Source organism: Aspergillus saccharolyticus, assembly GCF_003184585.1.
Source record: "Aspergillus saccharolyticus JOP 1030-1 unplaced genomic scaffold BP01scaffold_71, whole genome shotgun sequence".
Taxonomy (NCBI): domain Eukaryota; kingdom Fungi; phylum Ascomycota; class Eurotiomycetes; order Eurotiales; family Aspergillaceae; genus Aspergillus; species Aspergillus saccharolyticus.
Window position 1 is genome coordinate 14,226 of NW_020290681.1, and position 22,109 is coordinate 36,334.

A 22,109-nucleotide genomic window follows, 5' to 3' on the forward strand; every position below is an offset into this window, starting at 1 on the left:
CTTTGCGTTTATCACGTTCAGGTTGGCACTTTTAAAGAGTTCTCTTTCTCAAACTTACATTAGACAACTCTTTCTACGCACTTAGGCATCAGGGCTATTTTGGGTTATGTTTGGACTTTTCACACCTTGGATAAGAATCCAAATGATCTTGTACAGTACATGGATGACGCGATCATGTCAAGTTAGACTGGGGCTTTTCTTTTTCACTTTGCCTATTAATACTTTCCCTTGTTTCGTGTTGCTGTCATTCCCACGGTTGTTTTTCCTTTTCACGATTCTCATTGCATGATTCCCGCTCTAGACTTTCGAAAAAAAACTGAGAAGGGTTGACGATAGCAAGACCCATAAGAGGCAAATTCAACTATTGAACTACTACCTTGCTTTAAACAGTGAGCCTTTTTCCTTTAAGTTCATCCTTGTTTCATTTGTCCAGGAACAGAATGATAGCATGCTTGGTTGGGTTCCTTGTGTCACCGATACTCCCAAGGAGAAAACTTTCCAAGCACCAAAATATGTTTTTCGGCTTTCTTTTCCTCGGTGGCTATAATTGTCCCCGCCGAACCATGGTTCAGTATTCCAAATTTCGCATCCGGCGGCACGCATTTTGTTGCATAACTGGCGTTCCTCGGCCCAACGATCTCCCATTACCGGAACCTGTACCGGCGTGGTTTTTTCGCTATGGATAGAAACTCGATTGATCATTGGCGGAAGGAAGTATTTCCCACCTCTCAGTAACACGGCACGACCAAAAAGAAGAGAAGATAAGAAAAACAAAAGTGGGGTGGGGGGACAAAAGGAAAAAAGGAAAAACAGAAATTGCTGCATCGTTGTCTTCGCCCCTGGATGATATACGTCAAGAGTACAAATCACAGGTGCAAGAAGAGAAGGGGAACAAATGAGTGCCAGGTGACACTGCGAGTATCATCATCAAGATCAATCCAATCTGGAAATAACCTTCGAGCTTACAGTACTTGCGGTGTGTGTTTGAAAAAAAAAAATCAACAGGTTCAGAAAGCAACAGCCTATCAACATGAATGTGTTCAGGCAAACCTTCTCATGCTGTCACACGTCACAGCATCCCCTTTACCATTTCCCATTGAACAATCTTGAGTATAGTATGGTATCCTGAATCTGGTCTCTTTTCATTATTCTCCTCACTTAAGTTCTCTTTTCTTCTTTCTTTCGTCATTTTTCTAGTTTGGGAGTTCCTGCTCTGTCTTTGAAGAGAGGGAATAGTTAACCGATTTAAGGTAAAGGTACTGTAAGTCGCATTTAAATTCGCCCAGGCGCCAGTCCAATCAAGCCCTGAATTTGGTTCCAGCCAGTCGGGACGGATAGATCTACCGACCGACCGACCGACCGACCGAGCGGCACGGATGGGAACGAGGAGGAAATAGGTGGTGTATACTTGTTACTGCCCCTGCCCTAACACAAACATACCACAGTACATACTTCAATACCTACCAACTGCTCGAGACGTGTAGTCTAGTTGATGATCCGGACTCATAGTGAAAGCCTAGTAGGTATAATGCAGAGGCTCCTCAACCCCAATTGTGGGAACTTATTCCGATCTCAAGAAAGGTTACCATTGAGTGAAATTCTTCTATTAGTCCATGTTCCCTCTCCGTCGTTTCAATCGCCTATAGACCTTAATCTCATACCGCGACTTTTGTTGATTCACTCTTTTAGGGCTCATACATAAATCATGATGGTTAGGTACAGATACTGGAGAGAAAGGGAAGCGGGGCGGGGGAAGGACCAAGCGTACGGGTGAACTTTGTGTGCGTGCGCTCCTCTCTCTCTCTCTTTATGATCTTGTTTGTATGTGTACTCCGTACCCCTTGGGCCAGCTGGGTATTTCCGGTAGGGCGAGAGGTGTGCAGTGCATGCATGTATGCATGCGTGCGTGCGTTGTGTGCTTTATGAGAAAGGAGGGGGAAGGGAGCTTTTCTTTGCTTCTTTTGCGGATGGCAGTGATGGCAGTCAAGTCACTTGGTCGAGGACAGAAGGGTTGGTGCGATTGCAGCGCTATTCACTCTGGCTTCTTGCTTTTTTTTGAGCTTCTGAGTCCAAAGGAGATCAATATTTTCCAGAGTTCACTGAGTGTTGGCAGACTATACTCTACTCTCTCTCTCTCTCATTCCCTTGAGAAGCTAATATGTTTTTTTGTAGCGTTCCTTGGTTTTTGTAATCATTTTCAGCGGTTTGTTCTTATTATTCCCCATTTTCCGAATTCCTATCTATCCATCTAGCCTTACATTCTCTCTTTCCTTCTCATAAGGTTTATCTTTTTTAGCCCGTTGCGCTTTCCATGGAAGCATATTTGAACTTGGTAATGAGATGGGATGGTTGAGGAATTTTCGATCGCAACGGTCGCTAAAACAGCCAAAGAGGGGGAGGAGGGCGACAGAGGGTATGCAGGAAGATTTCTACCTACATGAAGTATAAACAGTACAGGTTTCCCTCTGCCACCGCTGCTCCCCCCCGGGACTGGGCGGAATGAAGGCCCGGGGTGGCATGTGTGGAAAAGCAGAGACCATACTACTAGCAATTTAGGGCATTCTGATATGGCGGGATTTAAGGCCGAAAGAGCGGAGTGGGGAACGATGCCGACCGAGTTGCTGCATAGTACAGCACGGGGCCGCGAGGGGGAGAGAAGAGGAAAGTATGCGATGAAGCAGAAAGTGAGGGATAGTAGGGTACTGCGCAGTGGAAAGGTGAGTGGGAAATCGGGATTTGATCCGATCTATCACATGGCGGTGAATCTGACCGATGTGCATGGGGATCCCAGGCTGTTTAGATGTCACCATCAATGCGAGGGGAGAGGGAAGAAAGGGAGGGCGATCGGACCTCTGGGTCAAGGGAAATGTGCAGAAAGACAGACAGCAATACTTATTGTATCGATTGGAAAGTGACAGGAATGTACTCCGTTCTCCGTACGGACATACTGGTACATAAGTACTACATATTTTTTTTAGTTTAAGTATTTTCAGCCTGCCTGGGCATGCCAGCTCAACGGCACGCTTAAAATGCATGGGACCATCTATGAAGAAAATACGACGTGGTATTGCATGACAGTAGGAGGTCTCATCATGCGATTGCGGGGTCATCCCATGATCTGAAAGGAAGTCAGTGGTTTAGCATACATGGTTTGTTCGCACCTGGCATCCAGCCGCCAAACATAGTTGGACGAGGGAATCCGTCAGGGCGTCCTTAGAATTCCTAACCCGTCCCCGTTGCAATCAGAGAGAACCTGGAAATCGGTCCATCTGCAATCCACTTTCTTGCATCAGATCTCCCTTTCCTCTTGAGTGGAGTCGTGCTGTCGTGTCTAGAAGAGGGATTGACCTAGGCTTGACTGCCGGTTCTGTTGTTGCTGCCTTTGTGACGGTTCTTGACGGAGTAAAATCGCCGAGCAAGTCCGCCAGGCTTCATCCCTGGCTATTACCCTTAGATATTTTGTACAGCCAGTCATTTAATCGTTCGCTGCAAGGTAGTAGGAGTCGGTAAGGAGCTCTCTGTGACCACGATCGCTCTGACCTATTATGCATACTCTTTTGGTCAGGGTGAAGACAGCCGCCCGACACGCTTCAAACCACTACCCATCACTTTCACCGCACTCGCTCACTCAGTAAGGACATGCTCCAGGTATTTTGTTTCGCCTCGCCACAGCTTCTAGCCACACAACCACTCTGTCACCTTATCCTCCAAGGGGTATCGCCGGAGGGGGTCGAGGTCAGCTTGCATGAAACTATGTGCGGAGGATTTGTACGTGTGAATGTCAATGCACGCCATCCTTGTTTTAAGATATTGCTTTAGGGCCACCTCCCCCTAAGGCGTCTTTGACCTTGTGATCATGTTAGTACCACTTGATTGATCACCGGAGCCTGACATCCTGTCAGAGCATATGCATATCGAGTTGCCTAAATGCTTAAATTAATCAAAGATCTTATTAGTCCCCACCGTTTCAAGCAGTTTTCCGACCACGTACTCGAGCCTTGATATGGTTCGCTTAGACAGAGGAGAAGGGGTGGCAGGGAGTGGGGGGGGGGCGCGTGAGCGTTTGCATGAGACAAGATCCATTTTCCACTTGCGGCACTTCCGTTCCTCTCTGGAAATCGATTTCCAGAGACACCTTGACAGGGGTTGCCAAAGGGTAGTAAGCATATGCAAGTCAGTAAAACTGGTGATCACGATCTATCCTTATCTGCCCAACTTCAAACCCCTCTTAAAGTTTTGTCCGCGATTCCTTATTCCCTGCTTTGCACCAATCATTGATGTCGGCGGTTGTTCCAGCTGCCAGTCGACATTATTGACAACATAAACGACTGCCCGAACGATACTGTGTCTTCAATTCGCCACGATGTTTCTTACTTTGGGTCTGAACAGCTGTACATATTATGCATATGTATGTCTAAGTATATGTATATAGCTACTAAGCATGGAGCTTTCTTGATTTCCCAGAGAACTTCATGTAAACCAGCAGCCTGTCCGATCCCGTAGCTTACATTGACTAGGTTGTTTCACCCCGTACTTACCCTCTTGCCTTATCCGCTTTCCCCCGCATGTCAGCATTGGGTCAGTCCAATCTCAAATCTTTTGACATTGTATACCACGTAGCACAACATGACTAGGTAAACTTAGTAGGGGTGGAGTGTGACAACATCCCAGAATGGGAGACGGAGCGGCTTTGTCTTGCTCCCATCATTTTCTTTAATGCCATAATTGGTTCACCTATTCCTCCTTAGCTTTACACTTGAAGCTTGCTCTTGCCAACCCACGCACTATGGTGTGCGTGTGGAGAAGAGGAGATTTCGGTGATCCTGGGAATGCCATCCATGTAGCGCAGATTTCAAGGACATCATGTACGCGCTGCCTCCTTATGTCGGTATGTATGCATGTATGTATGTCTGTTCTGTCGTATTTATTTGAAGTTCCATGTCACTACGCTGTTGCTCCCTTGCCTGTGTTCCCTCAGAATCACTTCCTCTGCTTTCAATGAGTAAGGATTGCGGATAGGACTGCACGGGACTAAAGACCGGGTGGTTAGTACTTTTGATGAACTATTAAGGTGGAGCATCGAAATATCTGAGATCTTTTGTTAGTATATGTGTTGTAATGTGTGTGATACATAAGTCAACGATTTGAAATGGTCGAAAGACATCTGTCATATGTACTGGCGATCAGAGTTGATTTCATCGTGGTGGAAAAAAGGGGTCTGGTAGCAGCCTCACACTCCTCATCGTGAACCTAATGCAACAATTGATAGTAGTTAAATACTAGTTAGCAACCCATTGACAACCATTCATGACGGTTGGTAATTGTCGACTGTAGTCGTATTTAGCACATTCAAGTTTGGGATAATAATTATATATAGTGGCAATCTACTTCTATACAAGTTTTTGCCAGTTACATATGATGAATAGTTTAGTTAGATAAATATACATATACAGCTATATCATAGAAATAGACTTTATCATCTATACTAGTTGTTATACTGACCACCAGGTATCAACAGTTGTTGTTCATTGTCATAATAGATATACTATCAAAAAGGAACTAAATCACAAAAAACCTCCAGAAATACCGTTTATCACTGTTTACATTTTCCAAATCAGGTTATAACTATTTCGCCACTAGTTTATAAACTACCGCTACTCCACTCCCTTTTCCGCTATGTTACAGGATTGTAGTTGCACTCAGCCCGTAACTTCGTGGCTGTATAATGGAGTAGATAGCAGAATATCGATCTGACGGAGACTTGATCACTCAGATATACAAGCAAGCTTATCGCCCGAACCAGACTCTCAGGCTAGGTCTCTGAAAACTGAATGAAAGCCATAGCATTGTGCTGCGCCTGAGAACAGTAGCGCCACCATCCTCGACTGAGTTCGACTGGACTGCCCCATGGCTTGCAATGAGAAGATATAGCTAGTGACAAACCTACAATTTGGGTTACGGAGATTATGAGCCTCTTGTCCTGACGCATGCTGCTCAGGAGTTTGAGATCACGCAGTCAAGCACTATATCAATGTTGGTATGTCTTATCGATAGAGTGAGCCCTCCAAGTAGTAGCCCCCCTCTGATTCAGGCCTAGCCCAAACTTTTAGCAATGAAAGCATATCATCAAGCAGACCAGCTGTCCTGGCGAGGCACGAGAGCATGCTCCACCATTCATTTTCCTTTCACCACTGTAGCATAGAACGATCCACTGAGAGTGTGATATGTCATCCAAATTCAGATGACCGGCGAGAATCCGCAAGCCGAGAATCTGTTCTTCTGTGTGGCTCTGGTGAAGAGATGGATCCAGAATGACTTCCAAAAGACATTCTTCGCCGCCGTGCAGCAGGTTCCCCTACCCGCCCATCGCTATAATTCTGATTGACTTACCTCATGCTTTTGCAGCAGAGAAGGGAAATGTGAGATATAGAGGGGTTCACGTAATGATGGTGACGGTCAGTATAAACAAAGGTCACAGTTCTCATCCTCAATTGTGATTCCGTGTCCGCTTGGTGACAAAAGTTCAGTGGAAAGTACATTGCTGGTGAGAAAGCGGGGTTAGACCAGGGTACTGAGGCGAGTGTAATAATCAGTGCCAAGATATCATATCCAGAGTGTGTAAGTGATAGTGACTCGATTTCGATTTGAGTGACCAGCAAAGGCGGTCATGGAGAGATGAAACTACCAGAGAGAGTGTCTACCGGGTGTCGAAGATCAAAGGAAGGAACATGCTGAGACTTGTCTTATGTTGCTGTAGCTATAAAAGTGTCAGGACCTGGCAACCGGCTATGACTTCCCTGAAACAAACACGGCCTTACCAAAACTATTACCATTTTCTGCAGAACCCCCGCAACCATTTCCTTCTTCCCCTCTTTGGGACTTCAACTCCGAAGTCGGGGGCGGGGGCGGGGGCGGACTTGACGATACTACATTATCAGGACGGGGAGTATCATGATAATAGACGTCTGAGCTTGGATTGCAGATCGGGTAGTCCCAGGTTGGCTAGTCTACTGGATGTACTTCCGCCATCCGTACTGTTCGTCTGTCTATTGATGAAAACGAGATGACAGTCCATGCTCGCAAGTTCCAAAGCTCACTGGCATGATCCGAGCAGGTCGTCTCTCGTCGGAGAGGATTATTTTTTAAGGAGACACGAGGTGAACCTAAGGCTGATGAACACAGATCGGCAAGATCGTGACATGAAGAAAGGGCAGGTGCCGGTGCAAGGACTTGGATGTGCGGCAAAAAGGTATTGTGTTATCCCCGTGGCTTGTCATATTATAATGCAATGTGATCGCGAGACGGTGTTACCATCGCCAGGTTACTGTACATGCTAGTAATCTATAAGCGCTAAATTATGATTACAAACTGGCTGGAACGTAGTGGCTTGCATCTGAAGTCTCATGACGCAGTACGGAGAGCCGGGGCTTCCTAGCTAATCATGCTGCTTTTGAAGTAACATGGGAGCTTACTCGAATCTACGAGCGAGGTATAGTTAGACTGCTAGGTATGTCATGACTGTTAGAAGACTTCGATCTTGAAGTGTGAGATAATCGGCAAAAGCTTCCATGGGCTATGCTCTCAGACTTATTGCCATGCCACCAATTTATCTTCTTCGAACGAAATTGACTGAAGCACAGGTGTCATGGAGACCTCGTCAGCTCGTCGTGTGACTCGTGGGGCTGGTATGATGTATGTGATCTAAATATTTACTGATCACTGCTTACATATCACCTCCTAAGCAAGCATATGTTCAATGTAACGTAACCGGCCGGAATAGAACCGGCAGATGCACACATTTCCTTGTTCGAGAATCCGCAATTCCGCCAAGTATACAAATCATAGCATCGACCGACCTGCGCATATGCCTGCTGCGGACCTACTTCGTAGATACAAATGATTTGGAATTGGGCTTGAGCTGCACAGTGTGGTACCTATTCGTCTGATACCCTCGCCAGGTCCCTGCTATTCAAGTGATGTGCCTCTGAGGCCTTATCGGAGCACGGCCGCACAGATCCCTGACGCATACCGGAATATGCGTCAACAGAAGACCGGAGGACCAGGAAGTTGCACTTAGTCAGGAGACTGGCTGACAAGGAAGGCCTCTGTACGAGTAGGTACTTAAGCAATACCAGCACGATACCACGACACGAACACTTTAGGCCGGGTGCATTACTCGGTATACTGGTTGAAACGGGCATCTAGCGGATGTTCGAATCACGATCTAGGTTGCCCTGCGAATGGCGACTCCGGCCAGTAGCAAAGGCTTATAAGACAGAATAAATGATATCGTCTGTGTGTCTTTGCTGCCGTGTGCGAGACCATGGCCACCAGCTTAATTAGTGATGCAGAAAATATGGCCACATGATCAAGTAGATGGTTCAGCCGGTGGACGTCCGACTCCTTTACCGGACTTAGACTTGGTTGACCTTGCTCGGGACTGTGAAGTAAGCAGTAGACTTGACCCAATGAGACTGGAGAGGAGCGAGGTGGTTTTCTGCAAGCAAACCGTGTTCCCGTCTATCATTGGAGCCACCTAATCTCGGGACGTCCGGCATCGGCGCTGTTGGGGGTGTAAATGTCTGTGGTGGTGGACCGTCTAAGGTTCGGCTAGATATTATAAATTCTCCTTCCTTTCGTCTCTGCACCGGATGATGGCGCATGATTTGTGACTCTTCGACGTTGAAGGGGTTAGTAGTGATGGTCCAAAGATCTCCTACTATGCCCCTTCGGAGGGCCAATCCCGAACCCTAAGGTAGTCACTCTATCACCAGGTGAGTAGTACTGCTGTACAATAATGGCACGGCTGTCATTGGTTGCGTTGACTAAGTATTAAAACCAACAAGTAGTTAGATATCTCGACTCCGGCTGATGAAGTGAAGCAACAGAAGGCTGAAAGCAGTGGATGCCAGCACCTGGCCTTGCATTTTGAGCCTCGTTCCAAGACAAAGCGCGAATTACGGACTTATGCCCACGTGGAGCTTTCCAGAATGGAGCCAGCAAGGGGCTATAGTATAGATGGTTGCATCTGAAGGTGTGGTCCGGCCTGGACGTACACATCTCTCTCCACCCAGAGCGACTGAATCCCGCTGCTTGCCGCTGCGCCGACGGTTGCCGCGCTCTCGAGTGAGAAGCCATTACATGAGTTTTTCCATTGCTGGGACCAGTGCATTGAAGACGTTCGGTCCAGTGTTCTGGTTATAAATAACGGACACAGCGCCAGTGACCGCTGACATTGAAGTGGCCAGAAAGTTGTCAGGATGGATTCTGATTTCCTCCATCTTCTGCACGACCTGAATGGAGGCAAAACAAACAAGCAAACAAACACGGTGTCGGTCATGTGCCTTCTATTCCCGATGAGGAAGGTGCTTTCTGGCTGGAGCTCAGGCTCAGCTTAGGCTCAGCTCAACATCTCCAACAATTTTCGGCGACAATCGCATCATGCGTCTCGACTCCCATGCGTGCAGTCGGCCTCTTCGACTTCCTCTGGTACGACTCTTCTTGCGCTCCTCGACGGCGCTCGCCTTGAATATAGCTTCCCAATTCTCAGCTTCAGTCTAAATCATGACGATGGTCACTCGTCCCGGAGGTCGCGATCGGGTCATTACCTGCTGTGCCGATCGTTCATGTTTCTGCCATACTTAGCTTTTCCAGGGCCATTGGCGGGGTTTGACTACTCGGTGGGATTGACCTTGGGCCGTCTGGAATCCGAATACCCAACTGGCAGCTGAATTTCGTATACCAGCGATTACCGGAGTAGCCATGAGAATTATCGGCAATGACCGAAGCCTGCCAAGGAAAAAGTGGCGACGGTTAGAATATCAGCCCGATGGGCCATTTCAACATAACCGCGGACAGGTACGGTTCGATAAGCATGAGATCCTAACTTACACGTTTGAGGACCTAAGACTGCGGATCTCTCGGTGCAATAGACTGAGCGATTAAATGCCTCATATCTGAAGTTATCGGCCTTGGATTCCATCAATCTTAACGTTAAACTACTGACACATTATCATCTATTTTTCTCAAGTCGACTGATAGCATGTGAGACATGGAGTCAGATGCAACCACATTATCTAGTCAGTGGAGAACGTCTAGTTCCGGACTTGGCTTAGCCGACCAGCGTTGATGGAATTGCTTGGGCTTTCTTACTGGATTATCTGGGTCGACTCAAGAAAGACTGAAAGAGAAGAGGCGAAAGTTGTTGCTCGACTATCTCCCCCACCCATTGTTCAATTGCGACGGAGCCTTTGGCTAAATTGTTTTCGAGTATTCTTTTTCGTCCCGTCCCCGCTTGTTGTTTTCTGGCAATTGACTTTTGTCGGGGTCTGCAAGCGAGATGGGTCTCAGAATAACCGGAAGACTGTGGTAGCGGCGGTGGTTGGCTGAATCGCGCCTTTCGCTATAGAACTGGCGCTGCGAGCCGATGCGCCCCAATCCAAAAAGGGTCTACGGCCCGTGAGGCCGAGGCACAATTGTCGCTAGCTGATGCTTGACAGCGCGCAAAGCACATCATGAGAGGCTTCTCTTGTTTTCCCCCCGATGGCAGACTCCTTGACCTTCTGGAGTCGAATTGCGATGACAGCTACTCTTACCAGCCGCAAGTCATCAGCCTCGAAACTGGGTCAGGAAAGCGTGGGGAGATGTTGTCGAATCCAGTCGAAGTCGTGCCCGGCTGCCACGGTCCTGTGGTCACGGGCTCACTCCAAGACAAGCCTTAAACAGACAACACAAGCTCCACCGCACTAGGACCCACACAGCTGGTGGCCTTAACTCGGGTGCCTGTCGATTATGGCCAGATTATGGCCCCCTTGACGCCGGATTGTTCACTCAGGACCAGAGATGATGTGATAAGAGCAGTGCATAGTATGATTCTTGGACACTCGCACAGTCTACAGTGGCTTGATTGGGCCATGGAGAAGTTCCACCATGCTCCTGGTGGCTCGAATCAATCCCGAGGAAACTCCACGGGATGCGCTACCAGAAAATGAACCTGGGCGCCCTGATATCATCACCGACGAACCTGCATTGAATATACTTTGTTGGCTGCAGACCTACTAGTCACTGTCATGAACAGGAACGCGCTAGCTCTAACTATAGCGTTGCCATTTTCACAAGAGGATATCCGCTGGTAGCCGCTCTGGCAGGTGCTCACTGTTGCATTGCAGCGAAGTCACTTTTCAGAGACCTATCAAACGAGCTGAAAAGGCCACTGTACTGTGTATGGCTTTGGTGCCATAAAGTTACCTTGGATGATCCGCTGGCCCCGCGATCGACATCAGTGGCTTGGCTTTTGCGATCATCGACCATTCGCGGCTTTTTCTTTATGGGGAGAGGGGTTAGAGATCATGGTCTATGAAGTCGGTAAAACACAGGGGTCAGCTCATGATGAAGGAATCTGCATGGTGATGGTTATCCAAGGCATTTGAACCCCGGGAAAGATACTCACCTTCTTATCCTGGAATTCCGTCCGAGACCGATTATGGGTAGTTGATAAGGACCGCCGCCGAACAAATCATCGGACTTTGAGGGGCCTGTCTTAATTTCCCACTGGCGCCAACAAGCACAACCCAACCCCTCTCAAAGAAGCGGAATTTACTTTGAATCCGGTTTACGTCGGAAGTGCACGGTAGGAGAGTATCATAGCGCTTGCCAATCACCCCCTCCCTGTCTCTCGGTCTAGTATGTAGTAGGTAGTGAATATCCTTGCGACCCATCGGTTTGCTTTTTGTCTTCTAGAAGACCTGCAGGGTCATGGATTGGCCGGTCGCACTTACTTCCGCCACTTAGCGTTTACCCCAGGTCAAGGCCGGACTGGAGCGGGCCCCATAACCAATTTAACAATCCATCTGTCGTCAATTCGCAGCAAGCGAGAAACAATCGCATTTCCAGCCTTGGTTTGCCCACTGTTAAAAAGGCCGATCTTTCTCCTCCCCCTCTCTCCACCGGCCCTGCTCGATGGCCCGCGCGTAATTCCCTCGTTTCTCCCTCAACTGTCTTTTTGTATCGCAAATCAATTTTCTTGCCCATAAATTGGCCAACCACGGTGCTCCGTTAAAGGTCATGACTCGAACCACCGACGAGATCAAGTATGAGGTTTCCTCATGGGAGCATAAAGGCGTCACTGTCTCCGACGATGGCCGGCGACTGACGTCCAATGCCGATGCTGTCCGTCCCAAAGGACGCATACGACGGTCGATGACAGCTTGCCATACCTGTCGGAAGCTTAAAACCCGATGCGATTTGGATCCGCGTGGCCATGCATGTCGGCGCTGCCTATCATTAAGGTCAGCAGCAGATCACCACCTTCATCTGAAGAGCTTTCGACGACTGACATGGGTCAATTCCTACAGGATCGACTGCAAATTACCGGAGACAACCGACCGCTTCCAAGATAATGCCTCGATGTGGTCGGATGCGACGTCCGCGATCCCTTCTATCGAGGAGCGTCTGACATCGCTCGAAAGGAGCATGAGAGAGATGACAAGTATGATGCGCCAAATGCTGGACCAAGCCCCAGCGACTCCCACCGCTATTCCCTCGTATTGGACCAGAGGTACCAATGCCGATGATGGCACGTCATCAGAAGGCAGTCCATCTTCTCCTTTCCTGCCGAAGCCTGTTCGGCTCATCCAAGACCTACAATCAGAGTTCTTTGGCGAGGCCGAAAACTCGTCCTACTTGAGAGAGAGCGTTGCAAAGGGCGGCCTAGACTCTAAATTATCGCTCAAATTGCTCCAACTGTATGGACTTCTGCTCTATTCCCTTCGCTCTTGGACTTTACTGATACTGTGAGTGAAGATTTGTGGACAATTTTGGCCCTTATGTCTCCATATATAATCTTTCCGATATACAGGTTGAGGCCAGAAATCCTGATTCCTTGCTATATAATACTGCGTGTCTTTTAGCCTCCCGCTATGTTCCGGGCGTTCCCACATCTGTGGTTCATGCATTATACCTTCATGTACGCCATGCGGTGGTAAATCTTCTGTGGGATAAGCCGCCGCTTCGCTACGAGTCGCTCCAAGCACTCGCGCTGCTTTGCCTTTGGCCAGCTACCGTACAGAAGGAGCCTCCGATGGACAGCTGGCTGTTAAGTGGAGTCTCAATCAATCATGCCATCATCGCCTTTGACTGTCTCAGCTACGGGCCCACGGTGACCATGATTGATAACGAAACCGCAACACAGCTGCGCTTATGGAATACTTACTGCTTGACGCAGCTTCAGTATGGAATCTGGAGCCCAATTGATTGGTTCTTGAATGCTAATGACCGATAGCTTTGCGGTCGGCAACGCTCGTCCTTTCCACATTCAGCAACGCTATCTTGACCATTGCCCTCGGATCCTCGAGCACCCGGGCGCAACTTTGGACGACGCAAAGATGGTGGCGGAGATACAGCTATACTTGCTTACGCTACGACTGCAGAGCAATGGCGCCCGGATGCGAGTCGCTGATACTAGATTTGAGGAACTTGAGCGGTGGAAGGCCGAATGGGCCCATCTCTTTGGTAAGTCGAGCATCTATGTGAGAATAGGTCGGCTCTGTAAGAACTAACGTGGTAACGAATTCAGCTGGCGAACAGTCCACCCTCGAGCTAAGCCTCTGGTTTTGTCAAATTCTTCTTCAACGCACCGCTATGCGGTTTAACCCGAGCTCAGATACCCTCGCTTCAGAGGTCTTACAAACATCCCGCCTCGTCTTGTCCAAATTCCTTCAGATCCGATATACCTGCGCCCTGAGCCTCGTCGACCAAGTATACTTCATGGTCGGCTACGCCGCCCTCAACCTCTGCGACTTCAACCTCATGGATCCACTCATCGAACAGGTGCAGATGTTCCTGCTACATCTATCTCCCAATGAAGATCATATTGCCTATCGATTTTCCTGTATGATCGTCGAATTCAAACGGCGATGCGCAGAGAGCAGCGATCCGGCCACCGCGGCGGCGGCGGCCGCCGCCGCAGCGGCCACTGCAGCCAAGGCTTCTTCTCCGGTGTCATCCTTCGGAGAAACACGAAAAATGAGCATGGAACAGACGGCCCCGTTTCTACCCCCAATGGTAGATACCATGATCGAGGGGTACGGGTTCGAGCAGTTGATGCCAGAAGTTCTTCCGCAATCTTTCCCGGGAGAAAGTATGCTGAATGAGATGGCAGTCGCCGGGATACCAGGGTACAGATCAGCAACACTTTAGCTGCAGTCGGCCAACTCGTCAACTCGTCCTCAGACGAGTCTAGGGAGGGGAACGGGCTGGACTGGACTTTAGCAATCGGGCCCCGGAAGCTAATAATGAAACTTCTCATGACGTACAAATTCAAAAAAGAAAATGTTAATACTAAGCCATCCCCCGACCTGCATTACTACATACATCACAACAATACTCGGGATAGAGATAGAAAACCAACACTGAACCAGTTCTTGCCCGAATATAGGTACCACTTTAGTCCGTGCGGAGGGGTTCGAGCGCTCGAACCTCGAAGAACTTGACAAAAGTCGACAGCGCTAAGAAGACGAAACAGGAGATTTTGAGCCAATCAATACTATTCTCTTTTCAGATCCGATAAGAACCGGGGAACATGACGCCATATGGTGTTTTTCCCCCTGGATTCCAGGCTGTTCCTGACTGCAAGTCTCCGGTCCACGTCACCTCATTCCACGAGGGCTTGGAATGCTGCCGTGCCACTTTTCTTCTTTTTCTTATCTTCTCTTATTCTTTATGTCCCTTTTTTTCTTATGTCTTGTTTTCGGCCTTGACATGCCACAGCCCTGGGGTGAAAGTCGGTCCTTGGCCTGCGGTCCGTTCCGTGATATCCGTTAGCTATCGTGTGTAGTGTGTACTTCCTGTAACTACACTAATACATGTCTAGTTCTGCCGATGTTCATATGTACTGATATCAATAGTCCGAAAAAGCAGGATTGAGATGGTCTACTAGGCTTTGAAATTCTCTCCTCGCTTTTGCCCTCCTTCCCCTCCCTTCCCCCACCCTTTTGCAGGAGTAGGGTGAAAGTCAATGTCTGCTGTACGGTTGGCGTCATGTTTTATTTGGAATGTATAGTGATTCTTTTGCCATTCAGAACAGGACGGTTGGCTGGATCTCTGGCAATTCTTGGCCCTGCATTTTCCGTAGGTTCCCCTAACTTGCTTTGCGGGGGCTTGACTGATGATGCCCGACATTCACTATCACACATTACGACAAAATACCAGTACCATTCATTCTGCGCCTGTCTCGAGTTTTTTTTTTTTTTTTTTTTTTTTTTGGTGCCTCTTTGACAAGAAATGAGACAAGAAAAAGCAACAGAAGAACTCTTGGGAAGGAAGAGAGGTAATCGATGGGGCCTAGATACAGATCGCGCTTCCGCTCAACTTGCCTGTAGGGAACAACACCCTCGGTAGCCCACTCGCCATCGGCACGGGAACCGAGCCATCTGCGTTAACTGTCAGGGTGGTGCAGGTAAAAACCTCGGTGACTCTGGTGCCAGCTCGATAGCCCGTTCCCATCAAGGAGAGGGTGTATGCCTTGCCCCCGCTGCCCAAGTTGGAGAGCACCGTAATGAGTTGGGTGCCATTGAACCCCTTTCGCATGGCTAAAGTGGTGGTGTCGCTGTAGATGGGATAGTTCTAAATGAGACATGGGGTTCAGAAGAGGGGTCAATGGCGAGGGAAAAGTGGGCTGCCGAGGCGCACCTTATAAGTCAAATACTTCGCATCTTGCCGGATCGCGTGGCTACGGATCTTGTTGGCCCGCGCAAGTAACTTGTATAGTGGGCTGCTGGTGGAATAGCCTGACAACCAGGTGGCTTCGCGGTTGAAAGGGTCGCTGCCGCCACTGTAGTGCTGTTCCTGGCCGGCGTAAATGATGGGAATTCCGTCAGCGAGGATGGAGAATGCGGCCACGTTCTTGGCGAGAGACATGTCCTTCGTGTAGCTTTTGGGGATTCTCATCAGCTACGTCACGGGGCAGCTTTTCCCGCGGCATGCAACAATGCTTTCCGTGGCCGAATCGTGATCGGAGTTGACTTACGAGGCGAAACGCGGGTTGTCGTGATTCTCAATGAATGTTCCTAACAGAGTAGAGTCCGGACAATTGTCTTTGACCGTGTTTATCATGTGGTATAGATCGCCCATGCTACCGCTGGTCGACTTGAATGCTCGTAGGAGAGGATAGTACCTTATTTGCACATTTAGCTTCAGAGTCCCGATCAGGATGTTTCAGGAAGGGCGCTCACATAGGATAGTTCAGTACCCCGTCAAGATACTTTTGGTATGGGCAAGTGTACGAAGCATCTCCATCGAGAACTTCTCCGATGCAATAGACGCCCGCGGCTTCATTGTAGCCGGGCCAGAACTCTTTCTGGACGTGTCTGACGGTGTCAATACGAAGACCATCGACTAGTGAACCGTGAGCATTATACGTGGTATGCCTCGAAGGATAAGAGAGAGACGTACTGGAGTAGTTTGACACGAATGACTTAACCCAGTCATACCACATCACTTGCACATCACTGCGGGTTGTGTCAAGATCAGGTAGTGAAACCTTGTTGTCTCCCAGCCAGCAGTCTTGGACATTGGTTTGGTTGTCATAGTCGGTGATGGGACAATAGGAATGGAAGTACTCTTGCTTGTTGAAAGGGTTGAAAAAGCTATAATCGACTGAGTTGCTTGCCCCATCGTAGCCCTATTTACCATCATCATCATCAGCATTGTGGAGCCCCCCGAAGCCACACTCTAGAATCATAAGCGCTGACAAACCATGTGATTGGCGACGACATCGACCATGAGATACATGCCCCGCGCGTGAAGGGCTGAGGCCAGAGATTTGAGGTCATCCGCAGTCCCATAGTGAGGATTGAGCGAGTATCTGCACAGAGAAATAAAAAAAACACCGTCAAGGAAAACTCAAAGGAGGAAACTCACGCGTCCTGTTGCCAGTATCCATGATACGCCTGACCATAGGGAGTGTCTTGTGGAAGCTGCGCTGTGACGGGGGTAATCCAAATGGCTGAGAAGCCCATTCCCTGGATGTAGTCGAGCTGATCGACGCCAGGAGCGAGTGAGCGACACATCGAGGTCATCGAGATAATGTATAGTAGTCATGAATAGTCTTACCTGATTGATGATGCCGCGCCATGTCCCACCGCAGTATTTCTACGTAGGTCAGCACGGCCTGGCATGATATTGCCTGACTATCTCAAAATCATACCCCAACTCGTGTATCGCAAGTAGCAGTGGTGGAATTGTCTGTACGAGCGAATCGATCGGTCAGCAGGAAATATATGGAACGGGAGCGCCAATCAGCTGGAGTAGCGGCCAATGCGGTCGCCGCGACCGTAAACAGCAACAATATCACGTTCATTGTGGAAGATAAACAAGATGGAAGTTGCTTCAAGTTGCTAGGTTTTACGGCAAGTCGTTGAGTAAATCGAGTTGACAGGCTTTATACATCGCCGAAACATGCACTGCCGCGTCGAGTCAGTCGGACATTGTTTCATCATGGTCCTTGCCGACACTGTGATTTGTGCTAGCCGCGCAAGTGGGTATGCAGTAGCTCACCTTTCTCGGGACCCTTCATCTCCTCCTACAAGAATCCTTGTGCTGGGGCCTGAGATTAGAGGAGTGCCCGAGGACCTTTGAGTGTTGGGGCCCGAATCCTTCGGTGCTGTTGTGCTGGAATGAGTATCTGAATGAACTTGAAGGTTCGGTCAGGGGGTGGATATGAAATCCCTCGCGGGCAGCGGCAGGTGATTTCACCATGTGCTGCTGCTCCCTTCACAATCACTACACAAATATTGGTCATTTCATAGGAGTTGACGTCTACTAATGGGACAGGTTTGTCGCGAGTCTCGGCGTAAACTGTCTGTTGCCCGACCGTGGGCTGCTTCAAAATATAATTTCAGGTGCATTTTTGTCACGGGTTGCTATCTTTCTCAATCATACAAAAGACGAAATACTAGCAATCACCACTCTAGAACCCAATCTTCAGCCCATGCACCGCTCTTTGTCACTTCCTGCAGACCACCGACAAACAAGATGTGCGCTGTTGAGTCATAGTTGACTGTTGACATCTGTTTCCCGTTGAACTTCACCAATGGGGATGCCTTCTTAACTCCAAGCACCGTCACATTCGCCAGTGAATTAACTTCTTTCCACTTTCCCGTTGTGGTGATGTGCAGACTTGAGTGAGATGCCCCAAAGTCAACATTCAACGTCGCATTGGGGGTAACGCTCACCCCGTCATCGAGATAAAGTTGTCCCGATGCAGTACCGTCACTGCCAAGTGCGGCCAGCAAGGACCAAGTGGTGTTGCGAGCCTCACGAGTAGTCAATGCCGGCTCCTGTAGAGGAAGGATACTGCCACCGCGTACATAAACTGGGATGTGGCTGAGTGGTGCCAAAATTGTCGTATTCGCGCCCGCCTCCGCTTTGACGACAGTCCGTGTATACCAGTCATACCACACTTCTCCATGTGCCACTCCGGGAAAGACCCCTTTGACCGTATCGGCTTGCGGCTCGAGAACAGGAATGGCCATGATGGAAGGGCCAACGAGGAACTGAGTATCCACGCCAGCTAAAGTGGGGTCACTCGGAAACTCCCAGGCCAGCGCCCGCATAACTGTAGATCCTGTGGTATGGGCGAGATGGAACAGGGTATAATAGTAAGGCAGCAAAGCATACCGAATTTGCATGGCGGCTTTCGACGCTTCGATGACTGAGGCCCATCGATATGGTTCTTGCGGGATGGCAGAAAGTACATTGTGATTGCGGTAGAAAGGGAAGAAGGCAGACAATTGCATCCAGCGATTGCAAAGCTCTTCGTCCGTATTTCCGTTGAAACCACAAGTATCCACTCCAAACATCGGGATGCCAAACAAGGAGAAGGATAGCGCTTGTGCTATCGAGAAATACATGGAACCCCACTTTGAGATATTATCTCCGCCCCAGTGACCAGCCCACTTGCCGGAGCCAGCAAAAGTCGAGCGTCCGATAATGAAGGGACGCCGCTCGCCGGACCAGACCTTGAGCAGGCCTTGATAGGTAGCATTGAGGCCTTGATGGCCAAACAAACTGTGCACGTCATATTCCTGCACACCATCAGAGTGAGTAGAATTCGGTGAAATAGCATGAACACTCAAGTCGTGACCAGTTTGCACGTGGTTAATCACATATGGCGGGTAATTGACATTGCGAACACCAGGTGTCGGCGTCGTCCGCAGGTAGGCTGTCGAAGTGGATGGCGAGGACCCAGTTGAGGTTGTCTGACTGGCAGCCCCAGCTGAAGCTGAGGCTGCTTCGGTGGCGTTCGTCACGTTGAAATATTCTGGATAGTCGTAAACGATATTTCCAGGCTCGCCAGGTAGCAGGAACGGCGGATGCACCGGATTCAGCGTGAGGTTACCGCTCCCACAGCTGCCCACACAGAATGAAGACACTTCAGCCATATCGTACCACACACCATCGTATGCCACATTCTTGGCCCATAGAACAAGCTCGTTGGACCAGAATTCGGTCGCGTTCGGATGATGCCAGTCGGGGTACACAGTATATCCCGGCCAGACAGCACCGATGTATAGACTACCATCGGGATTTTTGATAAAAACATCAGCTGCTGCGCCACGCGTATATGTGTCATACCTAATCGTCGAATTAGCAGTGGTCTGATCATCAAGAGGTCGAGCAGGGAACTCACGCATCAGAGGCATTGTCCGGATTTGGAATATACAATGCGGCATCGACGATTGGTACATAGTAACGCCCACCCTCATGAAGGTCCTTGAGGAACTTTGCACCCTCGCTGTAAGAGAAGCGATGCTGGTCATTTTCAAAATCACGGTATCCATGCATGTAGTCAATATCCGTCCTGATTGAACATATTAGCAGTTATCCGAGTCGAGAAAGGGGCAGTGAAGGACAGACCAAATATATTCCAGAGGAATTTCGAACCTCTCAAAATTAGCAACAACTTCTGCAAGCTCAGACCAGTTGTTGTAGCCCCAACGACATTGATGGAAGCCGAGGGTGCTATACTGCTGCATGGCCGGCAAGCCCACCGTGCTGATTTGGTACTGCTTGGTTACATCGGCCTGAGTAGGCCCCGAGTAGAAGGTCAGGTCGATGCCTCCTCCAAGAGTCCGCCAAGTCAATCTCTGAGATCGCAGAAGCACCTCCTGCCCATGACTGTTTCTCAAAAATACGCCGTGCGAATGGGAGGTGTATTGTCCCGAGGCATTGGATTCATTTCTCTTTGCTCGTTCGCTGGAATTGCCGGTCTTGAAATATCTCGTATCAAGGTAGAACGGATGTTGCCCATAGATATTGCTGTAAGGTGGCAAGTTAGCGGGGTCCGAGCTGTTTGATCACGATGAACTCGCCTGTCAATAGGATCTCCGACATCCGCCGTATACATGGTGACATTCGCATCTTTGAGCAGCCTTAGCTGGTTGAAATGTTCGCCGAGACCATACAGGTTGTACTCTTCAGGTAGAGAAGTACAAAACTCTATAAATTGATTCTCATAGACTAAGACGGTGCCTTCAGTATCAAACAAGACATCCCCGGTAGCTTTGCGAACGACCTTGAAGTTGAAAGAGGGTTCATTGGACCAGGAGAATATGAGGTCACTTGCATTGGTTGCGCCACCTGACTCGGGCCTAGGTACGAACTCTTCTGACAGGAGAAACCAGGAGGAGTTGACGGCGTCGGTAAAGGTGGGAAGAATCTGGATATTTAGTCGACTGGATGCCTGGTAATCCACCGTCAAGGTTAAAGCATCGACATCTGTCCCATAAACATCACAAGGTTCTCCGGCCAACGCCAATCGCGCTATGAAGCCATGGAGGTTCTCTTGCACATCAGAAGCCTTGTAACCCGGACATACTGACTGCGCATTGACTGCTTGAGGATCGTCGATGTTGGCAATCAACTGAGCCCCAATGTCCGCTTCAGCCGGAATTGTAAATTGCGCGGACGAAGCGGATGTAGACGTGCTGCGCAGGGTCGATCGGCTCAGTGCGGTAATCACAGGAATGAGCCAAGCGCCCACCAGTGATCTCATCGAATTGACCATGGTGGGAAGGAAGCGACCAGGACCGTCGTCGTGTTATAGTTGATTTGTGAGAAAGCAGCTGAGTGCCCTCGGATGGGCTTCCCCACAGATTCGGATTGAAAGGTACTATTTGAATGCTCGTAGCGAGGAGACGACGAAAGTCAACCACCACACTTACATTCTACACGGATCCGGTGCTGTGCAACAATGCGTTGTTCCCCGCAGAGAAGCCATCTACATATTGCTCCGTCGAATTCCCGTGGTGCAAGGGCGGACCGGGCCCGCATCTTAGATTGTCCTAGAGGATCTCCAGCAGGTTAGGTTGTATGCGGGGAAGACAAGCCAAGAGTCGTACTAGGTTTAGATAATCAAGAAATGATGCCAGGACCGAAGAAGGGAGCGAAGACAAGGCAGGACAAGTCTATTGTAATGGAAGGGATTTGCGGTACTACTTGGCGGTCCCTCGGTTAGAGACCGGGGGGCGGAAGGACCTCAGCTTGTCCTGGGGCCTGAAGCTTCTGGCATCGAGACTATCACATGATATTCATACTCCGATTGGTCGATTTCCCGATAATTGCCCGAAGGCGTGGGGCATCGCTCCAAGCGAAGTACCTAAAGTAACCAGTCTACAATTGAAGCCATCGATCCTTTCCCTTCCATCATGCTCCGTTCACCAATCCTTGAGGCTCGCTAAAGGTCTCAGACTTACAGTTGCGCGAGAACCTCATCAGGCATCACTAGTCCTGACTCAGATCCGAGCCGTGCGGCCAATATCTTCAGCACGGCTTCCACTTCCCAAATAGCAACCGGTGAAGGTACTGATCGTCATTCATACCAGAACATCGCTTCCTACATAGCGAAGGAGATCAAGTCTAGCCCTTACACATCTTACGCAGGATCCCTGAGACTATTACGGGATCATGCAGAAGAGCAGAGACTATCAGATCGCCTGGAAACATCCTCCAAACTCGCAGTGTTTCCCTCGGTTTCCCGAAGGGCACCTCACAGATAACAGCCAATACCTGCGGGAAAGCATCCGGAGTGTGGAGAAACAGCCAGCAATACA

The 22,109-nt window shown here is 49.2% G+C and overlaps 6 protein-coding genes across 6 annotated transcripts; 3 read left to right on the forward strand and 3 right to left on the reverse strand.

Annotated features, from left to right (window-relative positions):
* Nucleotides 1-331: 331 nt before the first annotated feature.
* On the reverse strand, nt 332-947 carry BP01DRAFT_221501 (uncharacterized protein). The gene has a single exon (XM_025571142.1). It carries the CDS (start codon nt 823-825, stop codon nt 373-375), a length of 453 nt encoding a protein of 150 aa, XP_025426339.1. The 5' UTR covers nt 826-947; the 3' UTR covers nt 332-372.
* Nucleotides 948-6,613: 5,666 nt separating this feature from the next.
* Nucleotides 6,614-7,101, forward strand: BP01DRAFT_221551 (uncharacterized protein). Its single transcript, XM_025571144.1, has one exon. It carries the CDS (start codon nt 6,729-6,731, stop codon nt 7,065-7,067), a length of 339 nt encoding a protein of 112 aa, XP_025426340.1. The 5' UTR covers nt 6,614-6,728; the 3' UTR covers nt 7,068-7,101.
* A 4,518-nt stretch (nt 7,102-11,619) lies between these two features.
* On the forward strand, nt 11,620-14,387 carry BP01DRAFT_221701 (transcriptional activator of proteases prtT). The gene is made up of 5 exons (XM_025571146.1): nt 11,620-12,287; nt 12,354-12,743; nt 12,802-13,227; nt 13,280-13,509; nt 13,574-14,387. Exons 1-5 carry the CDS (start codon nt 12,064-12,066, stop codon nt 14,194-14,196), a joined length of 1,893 nt encoding a protein of 630 aa, XP_025426341.1. The 5' UTR covers nt 11,620-12,063; the 3' UTR covers nt 14,197-14,387.
* On the forward strand, nt 14,388-14,882 carry BP01DRAFT_221583 (uncharacterized protein). The gene has a single exon (XM_025571145.1). It carries the CDS (start codon nt 14,579-14,581, stop codon nt 14,831-14,833), a length of 255 nt encoding a protein of 84 aa, XP_025426342.1. The 5' UTR covers nt 14,388-14,578; the 3' UTR covers nt 14,834-14,882.
* A 432-nt stretch (nt 14,883-15,314) lies between these two features.
* On the reverse strand, nt 15,315-17,662 carry BP01DRAFT_395927 (alpha-amylase). Its single transcript, XM_025578434.1, has 10 exons — nt 17,554-17,662; nt 17,204-17,459; nt 17,110-17,148; nt 16,918-17,033; nt 16,753-16,861; nt 16,450-16,678; nt 16,230-16,392; nt 16,025-16,171; nt 15,688-15,928; nt 15,315-15,621 (listed from the first exon to the last, which is right to left on the reverse strand). Exons 2-10 carry the CDS (start codon nt 17,354-17,356, stop codon nt 15,340-15,342), a joined length of 1,479 nt encoding a protein of 492 aa, XP_025426343.1. The 5' UTR covers nt 17,357-17,459; nt 17,554-17,662; the 3' UTR covers nt 15,315-15,339.
* Nucleotides 17,663-17,897: 235 nt separating this feature from the next.
* Nucleotides 17,898-21,397, reverse strand: BP01DRAFT_395928 (glycoside hydrolase family 31 protein). The gene is made up of 4 exons (XM_025578435.1): nt 20,370-21,397; nt 19,915-20,316; nt 19,688-19,858; nt 17,898-19,632 (listed from the first exon to the last, which is right to left on the reverse strand). The coding sequence occupies exons 1-4, from the start codon at nt 21,062-21,064 to the stop codon at nt 17,958-17,960; spliced, it is 2,943 nt and encodes a 980-aa protein (XP_025426344.1). The 5' UTR covers nt 21,065-21,397; the 3' UTR covers nt 17,898-17,957.
* Nucleotides 21,398-22,109: the final 712 nt, after the last annotated feature.

Bases quoted from the DNA above. Each gene is read 5' to 3' on its own strand.
- BP01DRAFT_395927 (XM_025578434.1), bottom strand. From the start codon at position 17,356: ATGAACGTGATATTGTTGCTGTTTACGGTCGCGGCGACCGCATTGGCC. The intron at 16,679-16,752 runs GTTTGTCAGCGC...GATGGTAAATAG, and splicing joins ATGTCGTCGCCAATCACATG to GGCTACGATGGGGCAAGCAA. The intron at 15,929-16,024 runs GTAAGTCAACTC...AATCCCCAAAAG, and splicing joins GACAACCCGCGTTTCGCCTC to CTACACGAAGGACATGTCTC.
- BP01DRAFT_221551 (XM_025571144.1), top strand. From the start codon at position 6,729: ATGCTGAGACTTGTCTTATGTTGCTGTAGCTATAAAAGTGTCAGGACC.
- BP01DRAFT_395928 (XM_025578435.1), bottom strand. From the start codon at position 21,064: ATGGTCAATTCGATGAGATCACTGGTGGGCGCTTGGCTCATTCCTGTG. The intron at 20,317-20,369 runs GCGAGTTCATCG...GCCACCTTACAG, and splicing joins GTCGGAGATCCTATTGACAG to CAATATCTATGGGCAACATC. The intron at 19,633-19,687 runs GTGAGTTCCCTG...TTCGACGATTAG, and splicing joins CCGGACAATGCCTCTGATGC to GTATGACACATATACGCGTG.
- BP01DRAFT_221501 (XM_025571142.1), bottom strand. From the start codon at position 825: ATGCAGCAATTTCTGTTTTTCCTTTTTTCCTTTTGTCCCCCCACCCCA.
- BP01DRAFT_221701 (XM_025571146.1), top strand. From the start codon at position 12,064: ATGACTCGAACCACCGACGAGATCAAGTATGAGGTTTCCTCATGGGAG. The intron at 13,228-13,279 runs GTATGGAATCTG...AATGACCGATAG, and splicing joins TACTGCTTGACGCAGCTTCA to CTTTGCGGTCGGCAACGCTC. The intron at 13,510-13,573 runs GTAAGTCGAGCA...TAACGAATTCAG, and splicing joins CGAATGGGCCCATCTCTTTG to CTGGCGAACAGTCCACCCTC.
- BP01DRAFT_221583 (XM_025571145.1), top strand. From the start codon at position 14,579: ATGACGCCATATGGTGTTTTTCCCCCTGGATTCCAGGCTGTTCCTGAC.